This window comes from Sceloporus undulatus, chromosome 1 (assembly GCF_019175285.1).
Source record: "Sceloporus undulatus isolate JIND9_A2432 ecotype Alabama chromosome 1, SceUnd_v1.1, whole genome shotgun sequence".
NCBI lineage: Eukaryota > Metazoa > Chordata > Lepidosauria > Squamata > Phrynosomatidae > Sceloporus > Sceloporus undulatus.
In genome coordinates, this window is record NC_056522.1 from 209,678,236 (window position 1) to 209,699,523 (window position 21,288).

At 41.5% G+C, this 21,288-nt stretch overlaps 1 protein-coding gene across 1 annotated transcript in view; it reads left to right on the forward strand.

Annotated features, from left to right (window-relative positions):
• Positions 1 to 21,288, forward strand: part of FASTKD1 (FAST kinase domains 1) — a 70,150-nt gene that overhangs the window by 28,958 nt on the left and 19,904 nt on the right. Inside the window, 4 exon segments of the mRNA XM_042469344.1 lie at positions 8,472 to 8,540; positions 15,570 to 15,695; positions 16,586 to 16,984; positions 18,697 to 18,807. Of these exon segments, the coding sequence (XP_042325278.1) occupies positions 8,472 to 8,540; positions 15,570 to 15,695; positions 16,586 to 16,984; positions 18,697 to 18,807 (705 nt within the window).

Here is a 21,288-nt window from a genome sequence, read left to right on the forward strand (position 1 = left end):
TAAAAGACCTAGCCATGTTAGTCTGTAAAACCAGTATATCAAGAGATTCTTATAGCCACCCTTGTGATTCCTCTGAGGAAGTAGACTTTAAGTCTAGAAAAGCTCATGCTGCCGACTTCTTTCTTTCCGTTAGCGTCAAAGGGGCCTACGAAGATTGCCTATTACGGTACAACACACCTTAGGTTAATAGTATTTGATTGTCAGCCCCGGAGGTCATGAACTTTGATTGCCCCTCCTTATTGTTATTTTGAAAACCTTACAAGATAAGTTGCACTGGATACACTGATGTTTGGGAATTCAAAGATATAGCTATGTGGCTTGGAATCAATATATTAGAAACCGTCAGGAACAAACTCTTCTAGAACATGGCCCACATAGCCCGAAAAACCCACAAAAAAATATATATGTACCAGTGGTTACCCCGGGATACGCAATTGATCGCAGCCTTACGAAATTTCCGGGTTATCGAAACAACGTTACATTGGAAAAAAAACTGTTCCGGGTATACGAAGTGTATTTTTTCGGGTTACGAAAAAATTTTTGGTGCTTTCGGCGCTTTTCGACGAAATCGCTGCTTTTCAAAACCGCATTAAGCGCCTAGGTAGCGGCTTTTCGAGCCTGCTACGACAAAAAGCCTATTTCGGGTTGAGAAAATTCCTCGGGTTTCCGAACGGAGCGGCGGAACGATTAATTTCGAACCCGAGGGCACTACCTGTATATAGCGGATTATATTGTAGCCCTTTTGCGGACGCACGATAAGAGAGAAGTAAGCAGCACTGAGCTCCTAGTGACCTACTCCTCAGATGCATTTTGGAGATGCATGTTAGAGGTTTCCCCCCCCCCAGGCTGTACAGTGAATTACACATGCTAAGAAGAGGGCATTTTTACAGGAAACTTACAAGATCCCAGGATTCCCACACGGACTGGGCGCTTACAGCACTTAAAGTGGTGCCAACTAATGCATTGTAAGAAATGGCACACCTTACGCATCATCCTCATTTAAATTGCTCCCCTGTTATAAACACGTTTTTCACCCACAGACAAAGTGACTGCAGTGCTGCTCAGCAAAAACATGGATTGCAAACAAGCCACGCCAGACCAGGGAGGCGTGCCCAAAACACTTTAAAGGGGAAAAACTCCCAGTAGGTCAAACGGCATTGCCAAAACGAGAGCTCTGATGCGGGAAATGTACGGACCAGACTTCTTCCACCCGAAAATAGGGAAGCGGAGGATGAGACTAGTAACAGTAACAGTAAGTGCCCTGTTCATCGGTCTCCTGAATGTTATAAAGCCAGCCTAGAGGTATTCCTTTTGAAGCCACGTGCTGATCATGTTGTTTTATTCCTGCTCTAAATCCCCCTTTTCTTTGCCGAATGGAGAAGAAGACCCGTGCCTCTGTTGCTGCCTAAGGCTATGATTCGTTTCTTGTGGATGCTAGGAGCGAGCGCCAACAGCGAAGAACGGGTAAGTAAGTAAGGGGTTGAGCCAAGAGGCAGTAAGCATTGGACAGGCTGGGAGGAATGAAATGGACCCCGACTTGGCCATGTGCTGATGCTGATGCTGAAAAAGGCACCCCTGAACTGCTCTGCTGCTGCTGCTGCTGCTGACTGCTGCTTGCTGCAGATAATGATGGTGTAGATCATCACTCCCTAAAGGGATGCCTGCTTGTCTTGAGGGGGAGGGGTTAGAAAAGTAAACTCACTTTCGATTCTCTGCAGGAAACTTTTGTGTTTAAAAGCTAGTTGTAGCCCTTTCTTTCTGGCTCCGACAAGGCCATCATGACTGGTGGTTTGTGCTTTCTGCATGCGATTAAAAACAACATTTTTATCTTTTTGTTATTGCAACTTGTTGTCATGGCATTTGAGTAAGTGTACAGTTGGTAGTTAATAGGCTATGGTCTCCACAACCACAATGCCGAACACAACATCCAGTTTTAAGCCCATTTTTAACTGCCCTGGGCTCCAGTGCTAGGGAGGAATCCTGGGAATTACCAGTTTTGTGAGCGACATGTTAGCCCTGGATCCTATGGTCTGCCAGAGCTTGGGGGGTGGGGGGGGGGGCTGGGGGGGCGGGGGGGGGGGGCGGCCACGGGGGGGGGGGGGGCTGCCACAACAACACTTAACACTTCCCAGGATGTCAACTAGCAACTGAGTCAGTCGGGTCTCAGAGCTGGATTATTTCTCGCCAGTGTGTTTTGGGACCCGATGGGAAGGCCCTCCTCCGTCCTCCTCCTCCCTATTTATTTCTATCCCCACCTTTCCCTTCCAAGACTGCAGACCCCCAAAGGGTGACTACAGTCGATTAACAAAACACCAAGTACCGGGAGTGGTACAAATAACCTTACAAAATACTGGCAATTGCGAACGGGAGGGTACGTGTAAACTATTTCAATATTAAAAAATATAATTGTTGTTTACAAGAATGAATGGACAGATTTTAAAAAGATTTAAAAATCACTTTTGTAAAATAACACTTACACTTCTAACAAAATACCACCCCCTCCAGGTTTAAAATTTTCCATTTGTGAAAACACCTGTCTAAAACAAAAAAGTCTTGAGACTTCTGGCTGACGAGGACCAACACGGACTAGTGGCGGCATTCTGCTCTCCTTGCATCCCCACTCACCGGAGAACAGAGGCCATCACATACAATGAAAATTCATTCATCTAACTGATTGATTAATGCCGACTGCTTATCTTTCTCCCTTCCTCCCCTGCATAGACATCTAGAGTTGGGAAGAGACCCACAGCGGTCATTTCCAGCCACAAGCCCAAACCCCCTTGCCATGCCAGGAAATCACAATCAAAGTCATCCCTGACAGATGGTCCATTTCAAGCCTCTTTTTGAGTCAAAGCCTCTTTTTTAAAGAACCTCAAGGAAGGAGGTACTCCACTACCACTACTGAGTGTTGTTTGTTCCACTGTTGAACAAAAAAAAAGCCCTTACGATGTCAGGAAGTTCCTCCTAATGTTTGAGGTGGAATCTCTTTTCCTGCACCTTGCATCCATTGTTCCGGGTCCTTCTCTGGAGCAGCAGAAAACAAGCTTACTCCCTCCCCAATATGGCATCCCTTCAAATATTTAACAGGGCTCTCATATCACCTCTTCCACCTTCTCTTCTCCAGGCTAAACATCCCAGCTCCCTAAGTAGTTCCTCCTAGGACATGGTTTCCAGACCCTTTCACCGTCCTACTTTGGACACACTCCAGTTTCTCAATGTCCTTTTTGAATTGTTGGTGCCCAGAACCGGACACAATATTCCAGGTGGGGCCTGATCAAGTAGACTATCAGTGGCACTATTACTTCCTTTGATCTAGACATTATACTTTATTGATCCAGCCTAAAATGGCTGGCTTTTTAGCTGCCGCATCACACTATTGACTCAGGTCAACTTGTGGTCTACTGGACTCATAGTTCCCTTTCACATGTAGGCCTGATACAGACAGGCCAAAATAAAGCTGCTTCTGGTCTCTTTGGAGGTATGCTGTTTAGTGATGCATGGGTCCTAAAGAGTCCGGAAGCTGCGCCGAGCTGCGCTCCGAGCTCTTAGGATTGGATGTGGGCTTTGGCGCGACTTCCAGACTCTTAGGACCCTGCATCATTTAACAGCATACCTCCACAAGAGACCCGAAGCAGCTTTTATTTTGGTCCGTCTGTATTGGTCCGTAGTCTGTTCAGCCAGGTGTCTTCCATCCTATATCTGTGCATTTTATTTTTCTGCCCTAGTGCAGTACCTTACATTTCTCGTGTTGAATTTCATTTTGTTAGCTTTGGTCCAGCTTGCTAGTCTCTTCAGGTCACTTTGAATTTTGATCCTATCCCCTGGGGTATTAGCTACTCCTCCTATTTGAGTGTCATTGCAAATTTATACGTATGGCCCCCAATACTGTCCTCCAAGTAATTGATAAAGATGTCAAAGAGCACCCACTTTTTCTTTTTATTCCATTATAACAACTCATTCATTCTCGTTTTGTTTCCCGTTCTAAATGAAAACATTCTTGGCCAAAGTGACCAGGTGCAATAGTAGGTTTTTTAAACCATTGTATAAAAGAGATTATTTAAAAAAAAACCACGTTCATGTTGGTCATGTCAAAAAAGGCAAGAAAAGCCTCACCTGCTGAGTCTAACCTCTGAGATTTGGATGACAAATCATTTTGCACTAGAAATGATGGGTTTGATCAAGACTGCAAATCAACAGGCATCTTAGCACGTAGCAGCTAACCATGGCAGCTTGGCTTTATACTGTGCCTAGTAGTTCTAAGCGGTTTTAAAACTGTAAGCTAATTGCCCCCAGCAGCTGGGTACTCATTTTATGACCTCAGAAGGATGCAGACTGTTCATAGACAGGAATTAGAAGGCAGGAGGGATGTGACAGTGAAAACAACCTGCATTTTTGTGGGGTCCACAACATCAGAAGTTGTGATTTATCTAAAATGGAAGTGAAAGTTTCCAAATTCCACCTCTGTTATAGGAAAACACAGGAGGGTAAGCATGAGTAACCTGAGGCTTACTACAACTTGTGTCAAATGTGTCACATCATGTTTAGTGTTAATTTGTTCATGGAAGAAAACTATTTTTTGGGAGTTGTGTATTGCAGCCCATTTTTGCACTCTTATTTGGGATGTTCGTTGAACTATTTTAAAAACTGATGTGCTACGATATTCCAAAATTTTTTATGTTTGTCCCATGCAGTAACTTCAACGACATCCAGGAAAAGTGAGATGCCATACTGTCTAAATGCTAATACTGGTTGCTAGTGTTGTGTTTGCTGATGAATGACATGAAGAAAGAAAATCTCATTCTGAGCACACTTAAAAGAAATCTATACAAGTGAGAAGGATGCTTCCTTAAAACGTTTTACCCATTTCGACTGAGGCATGCTGTTGTCGGAATTGGAGTAGTGACCCTTTGTGAGCCCAGCTGATAAACTGCACAAATGAAGACCAAGTCTTTGATCTTGTTGGAAAAGAACAAAAACAAACTTTCTGAAAAAACATGGGGGAAGTTACACATACTTGGCATTTTCAAAAGTGGAAACCTGAGCTCCTGGAGGAATACTGATACAAAAAAGCCACTCCAGTCTTACTCTTCGCATTTAGCAGAGAACAAGAGTGCATATATGGAGAAGAAACACTAGTGGACATGCTCTACCATTACTCAGGTCAAAGCAAACGAGGTTTTAAATGCATGGGAATATGTTCTTAAATCTGTGATTTTTTAAAAAAGAAGTTCCCCCTCGTTCCTCTTGATTGATAATTGGAGAGTGAAATGGGCCACCATTTTGTGAGCACAGACAGCTTGCTGAGCAAGTAAGAACATGTGTCTGTGGAACAGTTGATTTACTTTTTTAACGACAATTGATGAATACATTTCAAAACAAACAACACGACAGCCAACAGTACACCAAAACAACAATTAAGGCAATAACCCAGATATGGCCTGGAAAATTATAGATAAAATAAATAAAACTGTTCCACAGTTTTTTATTTTACGGCGGGATCCTGAAAGACCTGTTTTCCATAAAAATTTAAACTAAAATTGGGGGATGTCTAGAGACTAAATCTTGCTGGATGTATCTTAATAAATGGGTGCCAATCTTACGAAAGGCTCAATCCAGAGTGTAAGCCTCTCGCTCGGTGTTGTTATTGTCTGCCATTTTCCCATTACCCACAAGTCTAGAGTCTTAGTCCACCATCCTGCAATATTCAACTTTCCAGTTTTCCAGTTCTTGGCTATCTCAAGCCTGGCAACAGCCAGAAGCAAACTAATGAGTTCTTCATGCTGCAGGGCTTTATTTTCAGTCATAAAACATGGAGAACAGGAGCGGGAGTGGGGATAATTGTATTCTTTGTTTAGTTGATCTTGGAGATCAGTTGTAAAATTTCTTCCAATACTCATGCACTAAGGGACAATCCAGCCCACCTATGTGCCACAAGGTTCCCCCTCCAGCATTTTGGATTAACATTGGTAGCCAGCCAATTTGACTGTGGAATACTTTATGTTTATATATTTTGAGGAATGAATTGCAATATTTATGTTTGATCCTCTAAAAAGTAAAATTACTTTCAAGTCACAGGTGCTGCAGATGGGTGAGAAGATCTGAGTTTGTGCATTGGTATCCAGACCAAAGCAAAGATAGCTCCCCCGGCAGTATTAATGTCTGGTGAAAGCAAATTAAAGTGAAAAGTACTTGAGATAAACTGCTGGAGGAGGAACATCAGAAACAAAGAAAATTATAATGATTGATCCTCAGCTTTGCAAATTAGCTGACAGGCTGGGAACAAACACACATGAAATAGTTATTTACACTGAATGAGAGGAGGTGGGTTAGCAGTCTGACAGCTGCCCCACACAATATCTCAAGAATGGAAAATGGAGAACTTATGCATTCCCAGATAGCTTTCTTTGTTGCCTAAGAAAAGCATTCTCACCCTCTGGAAACCATGTAGTAAAGTAAGTTAAGGAATTTAAGGAAGCAAGATGTATATACTGGGCAGTGTGTCCAGTGAGGAAATTCTGCAGCGTGAACATCAGTTCTTGGCTGGTTCTGTGCTTCTGGCTCAAGGAGATGCGAAAAGGTCAATGTTTAGTGATGGTGAACCTTTTAGAAACCGAGTGCCCAAACTCAGTGGCATCCCCACACCAGGTATCACCCAGTGCTGGGGGGGGGGGACTTCTGGGGGGTGGGACTTTCAGGGGGTGGGACATCTCCCATCTTTCCAGGGTGGGAGGGATGGAGAAACTGAACGCTGTTTTCCTTCACCCCTCCCACCTTGGAAAAACTTTCTCCCTGCATTTTTGGAGTGGGAGGCGTGGAGAAGTAGAGAGCTCCTTCTTCTGCGCGCCTCCTGTCCTCTGCCATAACTAGAGATGGGAAGGCCTGGAACAAAACTGGAAAAATTGGAAAGTGGCTTTTTCCTGAAGTCTTTTTTTGTTTCCCCCCCCCCTTCCAAAATGAGGAAAATTGAAAAAAGTGGTTATGGAATGTTTTATTTTAGCATGATCAATAAAGTCTTTAAGACAACGTGTTCATATATTCTCCAAATCATTTCTAAAAACTATGTACAGTATCAGATGATTCTAATTTCTGTGCAGTGAATGAGGAGGACAAGCAAGTGCTAGGTTACAAAATGAACTCTCCAACGCAAGAGCAAGATGCATTTCTTCCTTTAAGGGGCACTGAAAGAATCTGGTCTATGTTTAGAAACACTCACACTTAAATCAAGAAATAAACTGTAATGTGAAAAGGTACCGAAGCTTCTTTTAATCCAGGTACACCTTCGGTTTTTAGAAGTCCATGATAACTGTGATGATGACAAATATAACGAAGCAGAGATGAACTGATACTGATAACCAGGACTGCATTCACACTGCAGAAATAATGCAGTTTGACACCACTTTAACTGCCATGGCTGAGTGCTATGGAATTCTGGGAACTGTAGTTGTGAGACATTTCGCTGCCTGTGTCAGAGAGTTCTGGTGCCACAACAAACAACAATTCACAGGATTCCCTAGCATTGAGCCAAGGGAGTTAAAGTGGTGTCAAACTGGAATATTTCTGCAGTATGGATACAGTCCAGAGCTCGGAAAATTAATCTGATTAAATTTCCTGCCTATTAATTGAATCTTAGTCCTTCCTCCCATCCACACCACACACACCCCCCTAATTCTTTTTAAGGGAATAGGTGCTTTATCTCTATGCTGTGGAGTGGAAATCTAAATAATTTTTTAATTACTAAGGTTGATGATGTCTTCTGTGGCTTTTGTTTTTGTTTTGTTTTTGACCTCCTCCACATAAACTAGCAAAACCAAAGTTCAGGAGATTATTACTCCATTTATTATAAACATTAAAAAATAAATAAAAGTAAATTCTGTTTGTAATAATTGTTTGAATACACTGTAATAATTTTATGCCAAATCAAATTGTACATAGTTATATTTTATGTTCCTGACTTTCAATCTGTAAAAGGTGCTAATGTTGCATTTTTTAAACATTTGTCAAAAAATTTCAATTCCCCCCTCCTGAACAAAACAAAATAAAACAAACTTTTTTTCTTGCGGCTTCAAAATTTCTGGAAATTTTACATCTCTAGCCATGACAGGGGCAACAGTGCACATGCTTTTCAAAGAGGGCTCTTCGTGTTCTCTCTGGCATGTGTGCCACAGGTTTGCACTGCAGGTATAGGCAAACGTATCAGGGACTGTATAAATGCAGCTATATTTGCTTAAGGTTAGTTTAGGTGGGGGTGTGGAGTTAAGTGATAAAAGCAGCAAGTAAAGATGGCAAGAAAAGAAAGAGCTGGATCCACTCATAGTTATAAAAGATTTTTAAAAACTTATAGTGAAACTATTAATTATTCACAAAATGTATGTGCTAACGAGCTGCTCTTTCTAATAGGTTTCTGATTACATAGTTTCAGCTAACAGGGTTAAAATAGCTATGCTGAGCCTTTTCACTTGTTCTTTCTGTAGGTTCAAAGTGGAGGCACATGATTCATTGGTACAAGAGCTGGTCATGGAAGGTTGGAGAAGATTAGATGGGCAAGTATACTTTTTGTTTTGTTTTCATTCTTTTTATATGTTGAAAACTTGGTTGCTTTTGTTTATAAGAGATTCCATAAATTAGTGGTGGCAAGCTTAGCATTTTTAAAAGTTTTGTAAACTACATTTTTCTTCTTAAAGAGCTATTAAGTCAAGTGTTTCAAATTGGTGTGATTGTGGGTTAAGATAAATTTCCAATAAAGAATGTTGTACTGACAGAGAGAACTGCAGATTTAAGAATGTACGGTCCAGCTGGTGGCTCAGGGTAGATACTTAATTGTACATTGAGGCAGCAGTTATATATATTTGTATGTGCGTGTGTGGATGCCCTTTCAGGTTGCCTTTTGACTTACAGTAACCCCATGAACTTCATAGGCTTATGTTTAGGCAAGGAACACTCAGAGGTGGTTTTGTCAGTTCCTTATTGGGAGGAAAATGGAAGCCAAATCAAATCTGAACCAAAACTGGAACAAATGTTTGCTTTTCACGAATCAGATAAAAAGCCAGACTATTACCACAAAATTTGTTGATGATCTGAACAACAGAGGGGTAAAGTTAGATAAATTAAGCTATGTGTGTAAAAATGAGGCTCAAATCAAAGAATAAAACATCTGATGAACTGGCTTCTTCCATCAGAATAATGACACAAAATGAAACTAATGTCTGGGATTGCTTCTATATACACTGAAGTATAGAGGTTGCCGCACTGGGAAGCATAAGGCAAAGGCTGGAATGGATGTCCACATTCCCTTTTTGTATCTGGTCTTTGATCACCATCTGTATTCACCTGCTTAAGCTCAGCATTTCTTTGGCGCGTTACAGACGCACCAAAGCGGCGTAGTAGGGTTGACTCGGTGCGTTTTAGGGTTGAGAAGGGGCGTCCCTTCCGGACGCCCCTAACCCTAATATGGACCGAGTCCATACAAAATGGTGGTGCCCGTTCCACACGGGGGCCGCCATCTTGATGTAGTGGATGCGTTGTGTCCACACGTCACGTGACACAAATGACTCTGCAAGTGCGCCATAGGTGCCCCGCGGCGACATTAGCGCGCCGCAAAGAGAAGCGCCATTTTGGCACTTCTTTTTTGCAGCACGGGGGAGCCGCACATTTTGCCTGCTGCGGCTCCTCCGCACTGCTACCGGTGGTGGCAGCAGAGCACCGCTTCTCGGCGCTCTGTAACATGCCTTTGTTTCCCTAGTTTAATCAAATCAGCTAATTAATACATTAAAATCATGGACTATTTACAAAGTCCTTTTCTCTTTAAAATTGATTTGGTTGCTTTTTCACCTTGTATGCTTGGCTCTGACTGTACTCTGAGTAGAAATATCTAGGAGTGCAATGAGGACAGAAGTGGCGGGGCTCTGCCTGATCAACCAGATAAAATCCTGGTTGTTGTGCAGTTTAGTGAATATATCCATATACAAGGTCAGAGAAAGAACAAACACTGTTGTGAGGGTTGTGCCAGCACAACATATCCCAGATATGGTTTGATCCACTCACTGTGCAAATTATTGTTAATAACATTCCTTACATTTATATTACCTTGTATGAGGTAAAAAGAAGGTAAAGATAGTCCCTTGACATGAATTTCTAGTTGTAACTGACTGTAGGGGCGGTGCTCATCTCCATTACTAACCCAAAGAGCCAGCACTGTCTGAAGACAAGTGCAGTGGTCATGTGGCCAGCATGACTGCACCGAACACTGTTACCCTCCCACTGAATTGGTACCTAACTATCTACTTGCATTTGCATGCTTTTGAACTGCTAGGTTGGCAGAAGTTGGTACTAGTGACAGGAGCTCACCCCATCATGTGGCACTCGGGCCTCAAACTGCCAACCTTCTGTTTTTGCAATCATCAGAATTTGCATCTTAACCACTAAGCCACCACATCCCCCTCATACAAAGCTTGTGTGACCAGGAAATAATTAGTTGGATGTGAGATTAATGCTTGAAGAAGGAGAGGCACCATCTTGAACTCCAAGGAGGAATTGTGTGATATGAATGTAACTAGTAAAATAGGAAATAATTACATTATTGTGCTTCTGAAGTGCTTACTGAACCTTTCTTTGGTGGGTTACATTTGGGATGTCCTCAGGACGTCCCAGTTTAAAAAAGGGGTGTCTCTTCTAGACGCCCCTACTCCTGTTACGAACTCTGTCCGTAACAAATGGTGATGGCCGTTCCACACGGCCGCTGCCATCTTGACGTAACGGACGCTCTGCGTCCGCACGTTGCGCCCCGGAAATGACGCCATGAGTGCGCGACTAGCACCTCGCGGCATCTCTTCCGGGGAGCAAGAAGGAGCACGATTTTTGCACTCCTTCTTGGCAGCGTCCGGGAACCGCGCCATTTGGCTGCTGCGGTTCCCGGACGCTGCAACTGGCGGTGGCAACTGGCAACTGGCGGCAGCACGAGACAGCCCCTTCTGGGCCGTCTGTAACGCGCCTGAGTCCTAAACTGAGTGCTTTGAGTTGCATCTGAACTACCAAAAATGTAGTTACTTTACCTCCTTGGTGTAAGCCCCATTTAATTTGATGGAACCTATTCCTGTGTAAACATGTATAAGATTGTACTACCAAAAATTTCTGACTCACCTAACTGGATTTATTCCAAGCAGAGAACTAACTAAATCCATCAAATGAATCCTTAATAGTATCTTTGCTGTATATGTGTTACACTTCTGTCTTTAAGAAAGAATTCAAGCCAATGTACACAGATCCTTTTCATCTTCACAACAATGCAATGAGAAAGTTCAGGAACATTATAATGTCTCAAAATAAATAAATAAATCCTTGAAAATAGCTCTACTGTTGCTTAATGCCTTCAAGGCAATTGTTAGGACTGAGTGGGATTTCTTTATAATGTTTTAAAATTATTATTGGTAACAAGTTTATGAACATTACCAAACATCTATATACAGATTCAAAAGAAGAAATTAAATTAATTTGACCTCATGTAGTATTACTATTAAATTCCAAACTGATTCAGCCATTGGCTGCCATCCTCTAGGTTAGAACCAAGTAGAGTAGATCCATTGAGTTGATTGTTGAATGGTGAGTCAGTACATAGATAAATGCAATTGATTCAGTGGGTTCTAGTTGGAACTAAAACAGAATTACAGCCAATGTGTTTTAAGAATTAAAGGTGTTAAACTGAATGGAAAAAAACATGAAAAAACTCCACACATTATTTAGCCAAGTTTGAAGGTATGGCCAGTCTGGAAGGTAATTATGTCAAGGTATGTTTCACTATCTCTCTGGGAAAAAATGAAGAAATGTCTAATATATAGCAATAGCAAGTACATTCCATAGCGTTTATCTATGCACTTAAGCACTCCCTAAGCGGTTTACAGAGTGTAAGCTAATTGCCCCCAGCAATCTTGGTACTCATTTTAGCAACCTTGGAAGGATGCGAGCCTGAGTCAAACTTGAGCCCTTTTGCTGATATTGAACTCACAGCCTTAGGGTTTGTGAGTGAGTGGCTGCAGTACAGGCACTTAACCACTTTAGTGTGGCTGCAGTAAGGCACTGTATTTTAGGATGATCATCCCAGAAAATTTATAGGAATTAAGAAACTGACATTCTGATCCACTGGCAAAACAGTTAAAAGAGAGAGTCATAATACTGGAAGCAACAGATTGGTGTCAGCAGCGGTTAAAGAATCTTCATTAAGACAGATATGTAAATTTCGTCTTGTCCTAGTAACACTACATCTAATTAACAGAGTTTTCCCTGTTGTATGCTGAGGGAATGGTAAGGAACAAGGATACCTATTTGACATGTTGTAATCCCACCCATACAGTTTAGAAATCTATTATTGAAACAGTTTCAAGAATTGTGCAACAACTCATCCAACTAGACTCCCCCTATTATTTCTCTTCTCTATCTTCAAATACCTGTACAGTACTTCAAAAACAGGAAACATTTTTCATGTGAATCATAGGGGCTTTACAGATGGGCAGGAAGGACCCCCAAATTGGTGCCACGGCAAACACATGCCATAGCACCGATCTGGCCTCTGCAGAGCACAAAAAGAAGCCGGTTTTTCCAGCTCCTTTTTGTGCCCATAAAGAGGCACCATAGCCATTGCCGCATGGCTTGATTACATCCCTTTGGTGCAGCATTTGGGCAATGTCTGAATGGGTGCGCGCCAAGATGGCGCCTGGGCAGTGCAGCGAGGGCTTTGAGCGTGGGGACGCTCAGCCCTCACCCCGCCAACAGAATGGCACTTTTTGCCCATTTGTACCAGGCCTTAGTTATTGGTTGTAACAGCCAGAATATACATTACAAAGAAGAGAAAATAAAACAGCCAGAAGCTCTTCAAATTATGGTTTGTTTTCAAGGGCTTGTCAGGTTGCTTTGATGTATTCCTGACCAATTATGGAGAGCCAATAAAGTGTCACTAAACAAGATTTATTCTTGGCTCACATGTGTATCATGTGTAAGGGATTTTCTGGGCAGAGTTAGTTTCCCATTCCCCCTTTTAGAAAAGACAGTTCTGGGCTTTTAAAAAATTGTAATTGCAAGAGATGGATAACTTGGCTTTAAACCTGTTTATAGCAGGATTCATAAAAAATTATTGGTGTAAATAACCTCTGCTCCAGTCTGTCCCTCCCCGAGGATGTCAATGCATATCAACTGCAAACTCAAAAACCTAAACTAGTGGCCAAGTAGGGCATAGAAGTCCTTCATACTGAACTGCAGGCTTGCTTCAGGATGCTTGTACATTTCCCCTGAAGGGAGATACTCAAGAGACTAGAACAAAACTGACTGAGTAACATCCTTGGGTAATTTCTGGCTGTATTGGTGAGCCTGGTGGGGAAAAAATGGAGGGGGAAGGTAGAATGCAGAATATAGGGAAACACATATCCTATTGAAAATACAGTGGTAGCATCTGTCTGACTTACACCTAAAGAAGTGGACTGGATCTAGAAATGTCTAGTACAGCAAATATATATTTTTCACTTACATCAGGTAATTCTGCCAAATTCCTCTGATCCTACTATTCTGCTGTTCCTTGTGCTTCATTCCATTCTAGAGAATCTGTTGATCTTCAAGAACAGTTATGTGGGAGTACTGGGTACTGTATTTTGAAGAACCAGGAGAGTCATGTCGCACAAGCTTATTTTCTGCTGTGTGTGTGTGTATTCTTTTTAAGAGTCTAGGGAAGTCTGTCACTTGGGCATAATGTCCTTTAACACCCACCCAAGTTGGTGAAATGCCCCCCCCCCCCCCCCCCGGTTTATGGAAGTTGTTCATTTGAGCGCTAGCTAGAGTCATTACACAGGGCTGATTAAAATGAATCCTAGTAGCCACACTTCATGTAGAATTGTGGCAGTTAATGTTGCCCTTCTTGTTCTTTCCCAGAGTTGCCAGTAGTCACCTGGTTTGTATCACAAAATGTTTTACTCTTGTTTTTACTATTCGTATATTGGCTGCCTTAGAGCACACTCATTTTGTTCTGCTTTCAAGTGAATAAATATGGTATAAAGCTTCTATATAAGGACTTTGTAGTTTAAAAAGCCATCCAATTTTTGTTTCCTTGCTACATTTCTAAATGTAGTACTTGACATTTTTGTTGAGTTTAGTGGCACCTGCACTGACTACTGTATATACTCGACTATAAGTCGAGAAATTTTTGCCCCAAAATAGTCTATAGAATCCTGGGTAGACTTATGCAAGGGATAATAGGTCTTTGACCAAGCTTCTCCCCAGCTGGGCTGCCTCCGCAAGGGGCAGCCCAGTTGGTGAAAGCCTGGGAAGGGCGCACGTTCACCCTGGAAACCTCTCCTTTGTTGGGCTCCCTCCTCAGAGGAAGCCCAGCAAAGGAAAGGCTTCCCAGGGCGAGCCTTTGCCCTGGAGACCTCACCTTCGCTGGGCTGCCTCCTCAGAGGAAGCCCAGCAAAGGAAAGGAAACCTCTCATTCATTGGGCTCCCTCCTCAGAGAAAGCCCAGCGAAGGACAGGCTTCCCAGGGCGAGTGTTCGCCCTGGAGACCGCTCCCTCGCTGGGCTGCCTCTGCAGGGGAAAGTCCAGCTGGGGACAGGCTTGCAAGGGCGTGCGTTCGCCAGCAGCCTCTCCCCAGCTGGACTCCCCCTTAAGTAGGACTCTCGACTTATCCACATGTCATATAAAAACCCACATTTTTGGCCTCAAAAGTTGACCTCGACTTATACACGAGGTCGACTTATACATGAGTATATACAGTAACTCCCTTGGAGGGCAGCTGAATTGGTAGGTTCAGTTTAAATGATGGCCAATCAGCAATTTAGTCGCTCCCAGAAGAGTTGATGGTCGTGTGAATGCTTGAAGTGGTAATCTCTTTACCAGATAACCAATTACAGTTTTTCATCCTGGGCGTCATAGGTTAGAGCTATAGAGTTGCTTTTTAATGAGTAATGAAAGTACTGTATTTTCTGCCGTATAAGACTACTTTTTAACTCAGGAAAATCTTCTCAAAAGTTGGGGGTCGTCTTTTATGCCGGGTGTCATCTTATAGGGCAGGTGCTGAAATTTCCGAGCCAGACTGTAGAATCTGCGGTCGCCGCATATAGTGGGGGGAGCTCAAAAATGGCCATGGACGCATCCCCGCCATATGCAGCGATCGTATGAAAGCAGCTGCCGCTCTGATAGTCTTGGAGACAGGGAGGGCTGGGCAGGCAGGGAGAGCTGACCAGTCCAAGCAGGCTTTGTATACAACAAGGTTTCCTGCTAAGTACCTGCATGTCATAAGCATTTGAATTAAAATTACCATATTGAAATCAAATCTGATGTTTTTTAAATTTTTATTTGGTGTGCGTTGGAAGGGGGTAGTCTTATACAGTGAGTATATCCCAAACTCTATATTTTAACTGGAAAAGTTGGGGGTCTCCTTATACACCCAGTCATCTTATATGTCGGAAAATACGGTAAGAAGTTAACTCATCAAGACTCTCTATTATATATAATGCACTCAGTATTGCCATGCTTGATATATACAACTTTAAATCTTTTGATACAATAATGGGATTTTATTTGTTATCTTCACAGATTGAGTCTGCCTGCACTATCTAAGTTTGCACTATGTTTAAATGAGCAACAAATGTACAACAGTCCTCTCATGGGACATATAGCTGATATTGTGAATAGGAATTTGGATTCCATAGAAGATACAAGGTAATTTTAGCTGAACAGATGTCTCAGGGACAGGACTGTGACTACATTTGCTTAATACAAGTCCATGTTTAAATCATTCTGGTTTGGTTATATTAGTTAAATACTGAGTAAAACTGAAGGAGAAAATGAAACTGATAGGAGCCTTCTTACACAGAATTAATTGTGAAGATTTTTTAAACTACTTGATTGGATCCATTGACTGAAAGTTCTTGGCCTAGATGCATACAAGGAACTCTGTATTCCTTGTTTTTGACGAATGGGTAATCCGGGTTTTTTGTATGATAATTATGGCACCTTTGAATGGCAGTCAAGAAAATATTGTCCCTGTCTGAGTTTCCTGTCCTTCTGATGGACAATTACAAATAGTTTTAAATTGCAGCTGGATATTATTTCTTGAACCTTCCTTCCTGACCCAGATGTGTCTGCTTGACTGTAGGTCCTGCTGAGATTAGTATTATCAGCTTCATGTTGTACTGTGGGCCTGAGTCTGGAATAATAACTAACTGAAGACCACATGATAATTTTATTACATGATTGGGATTGGAGACATATTGGCTGGTAATCTTAGCATGACTACTCAGAAGTAAGCCCTGTTCAGTTCAATCTGGCTTATTTCTGTACATGATTGTGGATCATTAGCCACTACATCCTTAGCTCAAAAGTAAAGAATTCTTTTAAATTGTTTTCCTTACAAAAATTGCTGCTTTCATAGCATTTTAAAGTCTGCTTTTAATTTAAATGGCTCTTCAGAAGAAGGCAATTGATTACACCTCACCCAAATATACCCCCACAGACACCATTCTTACCTTTCTATTTATTTTTTAATGCAGTTTCTTAAACTTTCTACATTTCTTGACTCAATAAGTGTAATATGGTTTGATTATTTTTAGGATTTTGTCAGTTTTGATGGTCAGCATATCTGGCATTATCTCCCAGAATTTCCGAGATCGGTTAATACAGAAAGCAGAGTTTGCTCTGGAAACCATGGAATTTATCCTTTTGAACCATGCCAGGAGATTTGTACAGTTTCTTCGGAATGTGAAACTACCACATCGCCCATTGCTATATAAATGTAATAAAGTTTTTCTTCAGAAGGCCAACCAGCTAAATATTGAAAATTTGAGTATCATCCTTGGACTCTACCAGTCTTTACAATTCAACAACACTGAATTTAGATTAATTGCTAAGCAGAAACTGACTGAAATGATGGATGATTGCAACAATCCTTTGAGCTTTACTCGACTGTTTGTTAGTCTTGCACCTATGGCAGGACCAGAGGTCAAAGAACAGTAAGTTTACCTGTCTGCTTATTTGATGTACATGTGCGTGAATTTTTCTTTTTACAGTGGGACCTCGGTATCTGTGGGGGATCCGTTCCAGACCTCTCCCCCCACAGATACCAAAATCTATAGGACCTCAAGTCCTGTTGTCCCCAATGGTGGTGCATGCATGTGGCCACACTGATGTTAGGAACAACGGGACTTCAGGTAGGCCCACATTGTCCCCAATGGCATTTTGTGTATGTTGCTGTGCTATCATTAGGGATAATGGAACTTAAGTCCCATTTTCCTTAATGGCAGCACTGCTGCATGCACACACTGCCACTGGGGACAATGGGGGCTGTCCTTAATGGTAGTGCAGCCACGTGCACATACCACCATTGGGAACGGATAGCAAGTCCACGGATAATGAGGCCTCACTGTAGAAATATGTCAATTCTTTTCCTTTCCTTTATCTTACAATTTTCTGCTAGTGGAAAGTCATCCTAAAGTAAGTATAGCCTGCAGTGTAGCAAAAGGAAATAAAGTCTGAGTTTTCCTTAGTACTGGTTATTTATAGAGGAGTAAACTCCTGCTTTGTTTCATGCCACTTTCCTTCTGTTCCTTCAGTCCATGGGAGTTAAGTTCTGGTGTGGTGCATGAGAGGAGGTGCTCATGGAGAAGCACAGTAATAGCCTTGTGTATCACAACTTGCCTCCTTTGTGAATAGTAGTTGTTCCTGGATTAGTCATAAGGGAAGATTCCAAACAAAAGTGCAGAAGAGCTTGTGTTAGCCCCAAAGATTAGTCAAAAGTTTTGAAACCCTTCAAGAACTACACAGAGACTGAAAAAATAATAATGAGGCTTTGATGTCCCCAACATGGCTTTGTGGTTTCCAGCAATAATACAGAACCCCAGAGAGACCATCTTGTTTCTTATTTCCTTTATCCATCAACAGTGTTAACATCTCACCCCAATTTCAATATTTATTTAACACGTCAGTATGTAGATGTTGACAGCCAAAATTGCTATGCAACTTTTTTTTGCCAACAATAATAGTTTTCTCCAAAAAATTTGTATACAACACAGAAGCTTAGTGAGACACAAGGATCCTTTCTGTCTCACTTTTCCCAAAGCTTATAGTAGATACATGAATATACATCCGAATTTCATCTCTTTCAAATATAGGAACAAAAGTGAGTTATTTATTTGGTCCCGAAACGGATGGGCCAAAAGGAGCAACTTCTGGCCGCTTCAGGGGCATGGCATGCAGATGATTCATGCCCCCAACACTGCCAGAAGGTGCTCTGAGGCTTCCTAAGGCGGTCTGAAGCTGCCAGCAAAAGGAGCTGCAAAAATCTGCTCCTTGCCAAAGGTACATTTGGGATTGTGGCAGTGGTCCATTTTGAGAGCAGGCTATCCAGTTGCTGTGATCTTGGGCTGATTGGGGGCCAGAGGTCACTCCAAGCCTCTGATATTTTTCACCCCATAGATTTCCTGCCTTATCTCATATCCCTTGTGATCATGGAGAAAATGGTTTCATGATCACGAATAAAGAAACTGCACCATTCTCAGCTTTTTGTAAATACTTGAAAAGATTTTTTAAAAACCCTTCTGTGTATTCTCTTTCTGTTTAGCACATTTTCTTCCTTCCATTCTTCTTTGAAATAAGAGGGACAGATACAAATCTGTCCTTTCCTATGTAGAATAACTGCTGAAAACATGTCTTTTCTTTATTTTAGGTTAATAGAAACTGCTTTACTCATGGCAGATGAGTTTGACCACCACCAAACATTAGCAGTGGCAGAAACTATGCAAGAAATAGAATGCAGAAATTCACAGCTAATTCAAAAGTAGGTTCCAGTACAAAACAGCTACACTATTCTCATTTTAAACAATTCTCCTTTTTTTAACTGTTGAGAATGAGCATGTGAAATATCCCCTCATGTAAGAATACCGTAGTTAAAACAGAACATTGGATATGCATGGAGCATGGCTTGTTGCTGTGTTGTTGTGTATCTTCAGGTCTTTTCCAGTTCACAACAACACTAAGGAGATTGTGAGGTTTTACTCAGGATCATCAGGGTTTACTTCTGAGTAGTCATGCTAAGATTTGTTCAGAGAAGGTTTGGTATTGCTATCCTTTTGAGGCTGAGAATGTGTGACTTGCCCAATGGGTTTCCATGTCCAAGTAGGGAATTGAACCCTGGTCTTCAAAATACTAGCCCAATATCCAAACCCACTATACCACACTGGTTGTACAGTATAGCATACCATTATGTTACATTTATACTACAGTCCTAAATATATATTTTTGGAAGCTAGTCCTATTAAAAACCCCATAAGAACTATGGCTGATGTATACCATGCTTAGGTCATAGTATAACTCAATTCTGTGTGTTTAACAGAAGAATCCCCTAGTTTAGGATTCTTCATGAAAATATATTCAGGAAGCTGAAATACACACACAGCCTTCTGGCACAACAGGTATTTAATAACAGGCACTGAACAATTACCATATTTTCCGGCGTATAAGACGACTGGGCGTATAAGGCAACCCCCAACATTTCCAGTTAAAATATAGAGTTTGGGATATACTCACTGTATAAGACTACTCCTCTTCCAACTCACACCAAATAAAAATTAAAAAAAAAAACAGATTTGATTTCAATATGGTAATTTTAATTCAAATGCTTATGATATGCAGATACTGTACAGTACTTAGCAGGAAAACTTATTGTATGCAAAGCCTGCTTGGATTGGTCAGCTCTTCCTGCCTGCCCAGCCCTCCCTGTGTCCAAGACTATCAGAGCGCTGTTGCAAACATGACTCTTTTTTCCATACCCCGGCCTGCAGCTTGCTCCGCCCTTCAGTTACATATGCGGCAACTGCAGATTCTCCAGTCTGGCTTGGAAGTTTCAGCACCTGCCCTATAAGGTGACACCTGGCGTATAAGATGACCCCCGACTTTTGAGAAGATTTTCCTGGGTTAAAAAGTAGTCTTATATGTCAGAAAATACAGTATATCTAAAAGCAACATGATGTTCTGGCTATACTTGTTGTCTAATGGCCAAAATAGACATGTTGTCTTTGCATGTAATGTGATACTTTTAAAAATGTATGTAGCTAAAGTGGAGCAGGTTGATATCTAAATTTTTCATTCAGGGATCCACAATCCTGCTTTTTTTTTAAAAAAAAATCTCTGTTATTTGCATTATGAGGAAAGTTACCAACACTTTTGATTCAGACATGAGCTGAGGTTTAGTTTCCTTTAAAAGCTGGCTGGATTTTCTTCCCTCCAGTCCCTACCTTGAAAACCTCTTTTAACTAATAAAATTCTGGGTTGGTCCTTGGGCAGAAGGGTCTTTGATGGAGCAGAAACTGTTATAAATAATAGTAAAGACAATTTTGGTCAGTTCTCCTCCACCTTCCTGTCCTACCTCCCATGCTGTTCTGGAGGATCTTCCAATACTCTGGAGAAGAAGCATCACAGAGGTTTGCACGGGGAAGGGGGAATTACCAAAAATTTCCTCAACCTCCTTCTTTTAATATTGAGAAGCTCTGCTAGATCAAAGACACTTCTGTGAATGGAAGGATAACATTGGATAGGAATGGTAACAGCTATTCCTTAACTAAAAATTGATATACCTAGATTCCTGGTAGTAAAGACACAACCAATCTCACTGTTTTGAGATCACATATTTGAGTCCTACTTTTGGGTAAAAGGCGGGATATAAATAAATATAAAAATAAGAATAAGAAAAAGAAGTCACAGAGAAGACAGTGTTCATATCTGTTTCCAATTGCCTGTGTCTGTACAGGTTGGGTATTCTCTAACTAGAAAGTATTTCAAAATCCAAAAATGTTTTGAGCTACAACACAAGTAGCGTAGTACCCACCTGTACTTTATTTGTGAGGCTGGAGAGAGAAACAGCTGCAAAGAGATGGAAGGATCTGTGAAATGGTGGGAATCCACTCCTGCCCATTTCACAGATCCTCAATCTTTCTCCAGCGTCATTATGTAAATATAAAAACAGGTATTCCTGAATTTGAAAAAATCTGAAATACAGAACACTTCCCAAGCATTTCAGAGAGGAGATACACAACCTGTATCAGTTTGGTTCCAGGTTCTTGGCATAACCACACACATAATATACTGTTTATAAAAAAGCATTCGTAGTTTCCAGACAGCCTGTTTTTAACACTACTATTACTCTTTACTTAAGAAAGCCCTAGGAAATTCATGGTGCTGCCATAATTTGATAGGAAACTTGAAGACACATACATACACATGTGTTTCTATTGCTAAGGGTCTGGTGAAAAAAGTTATGATC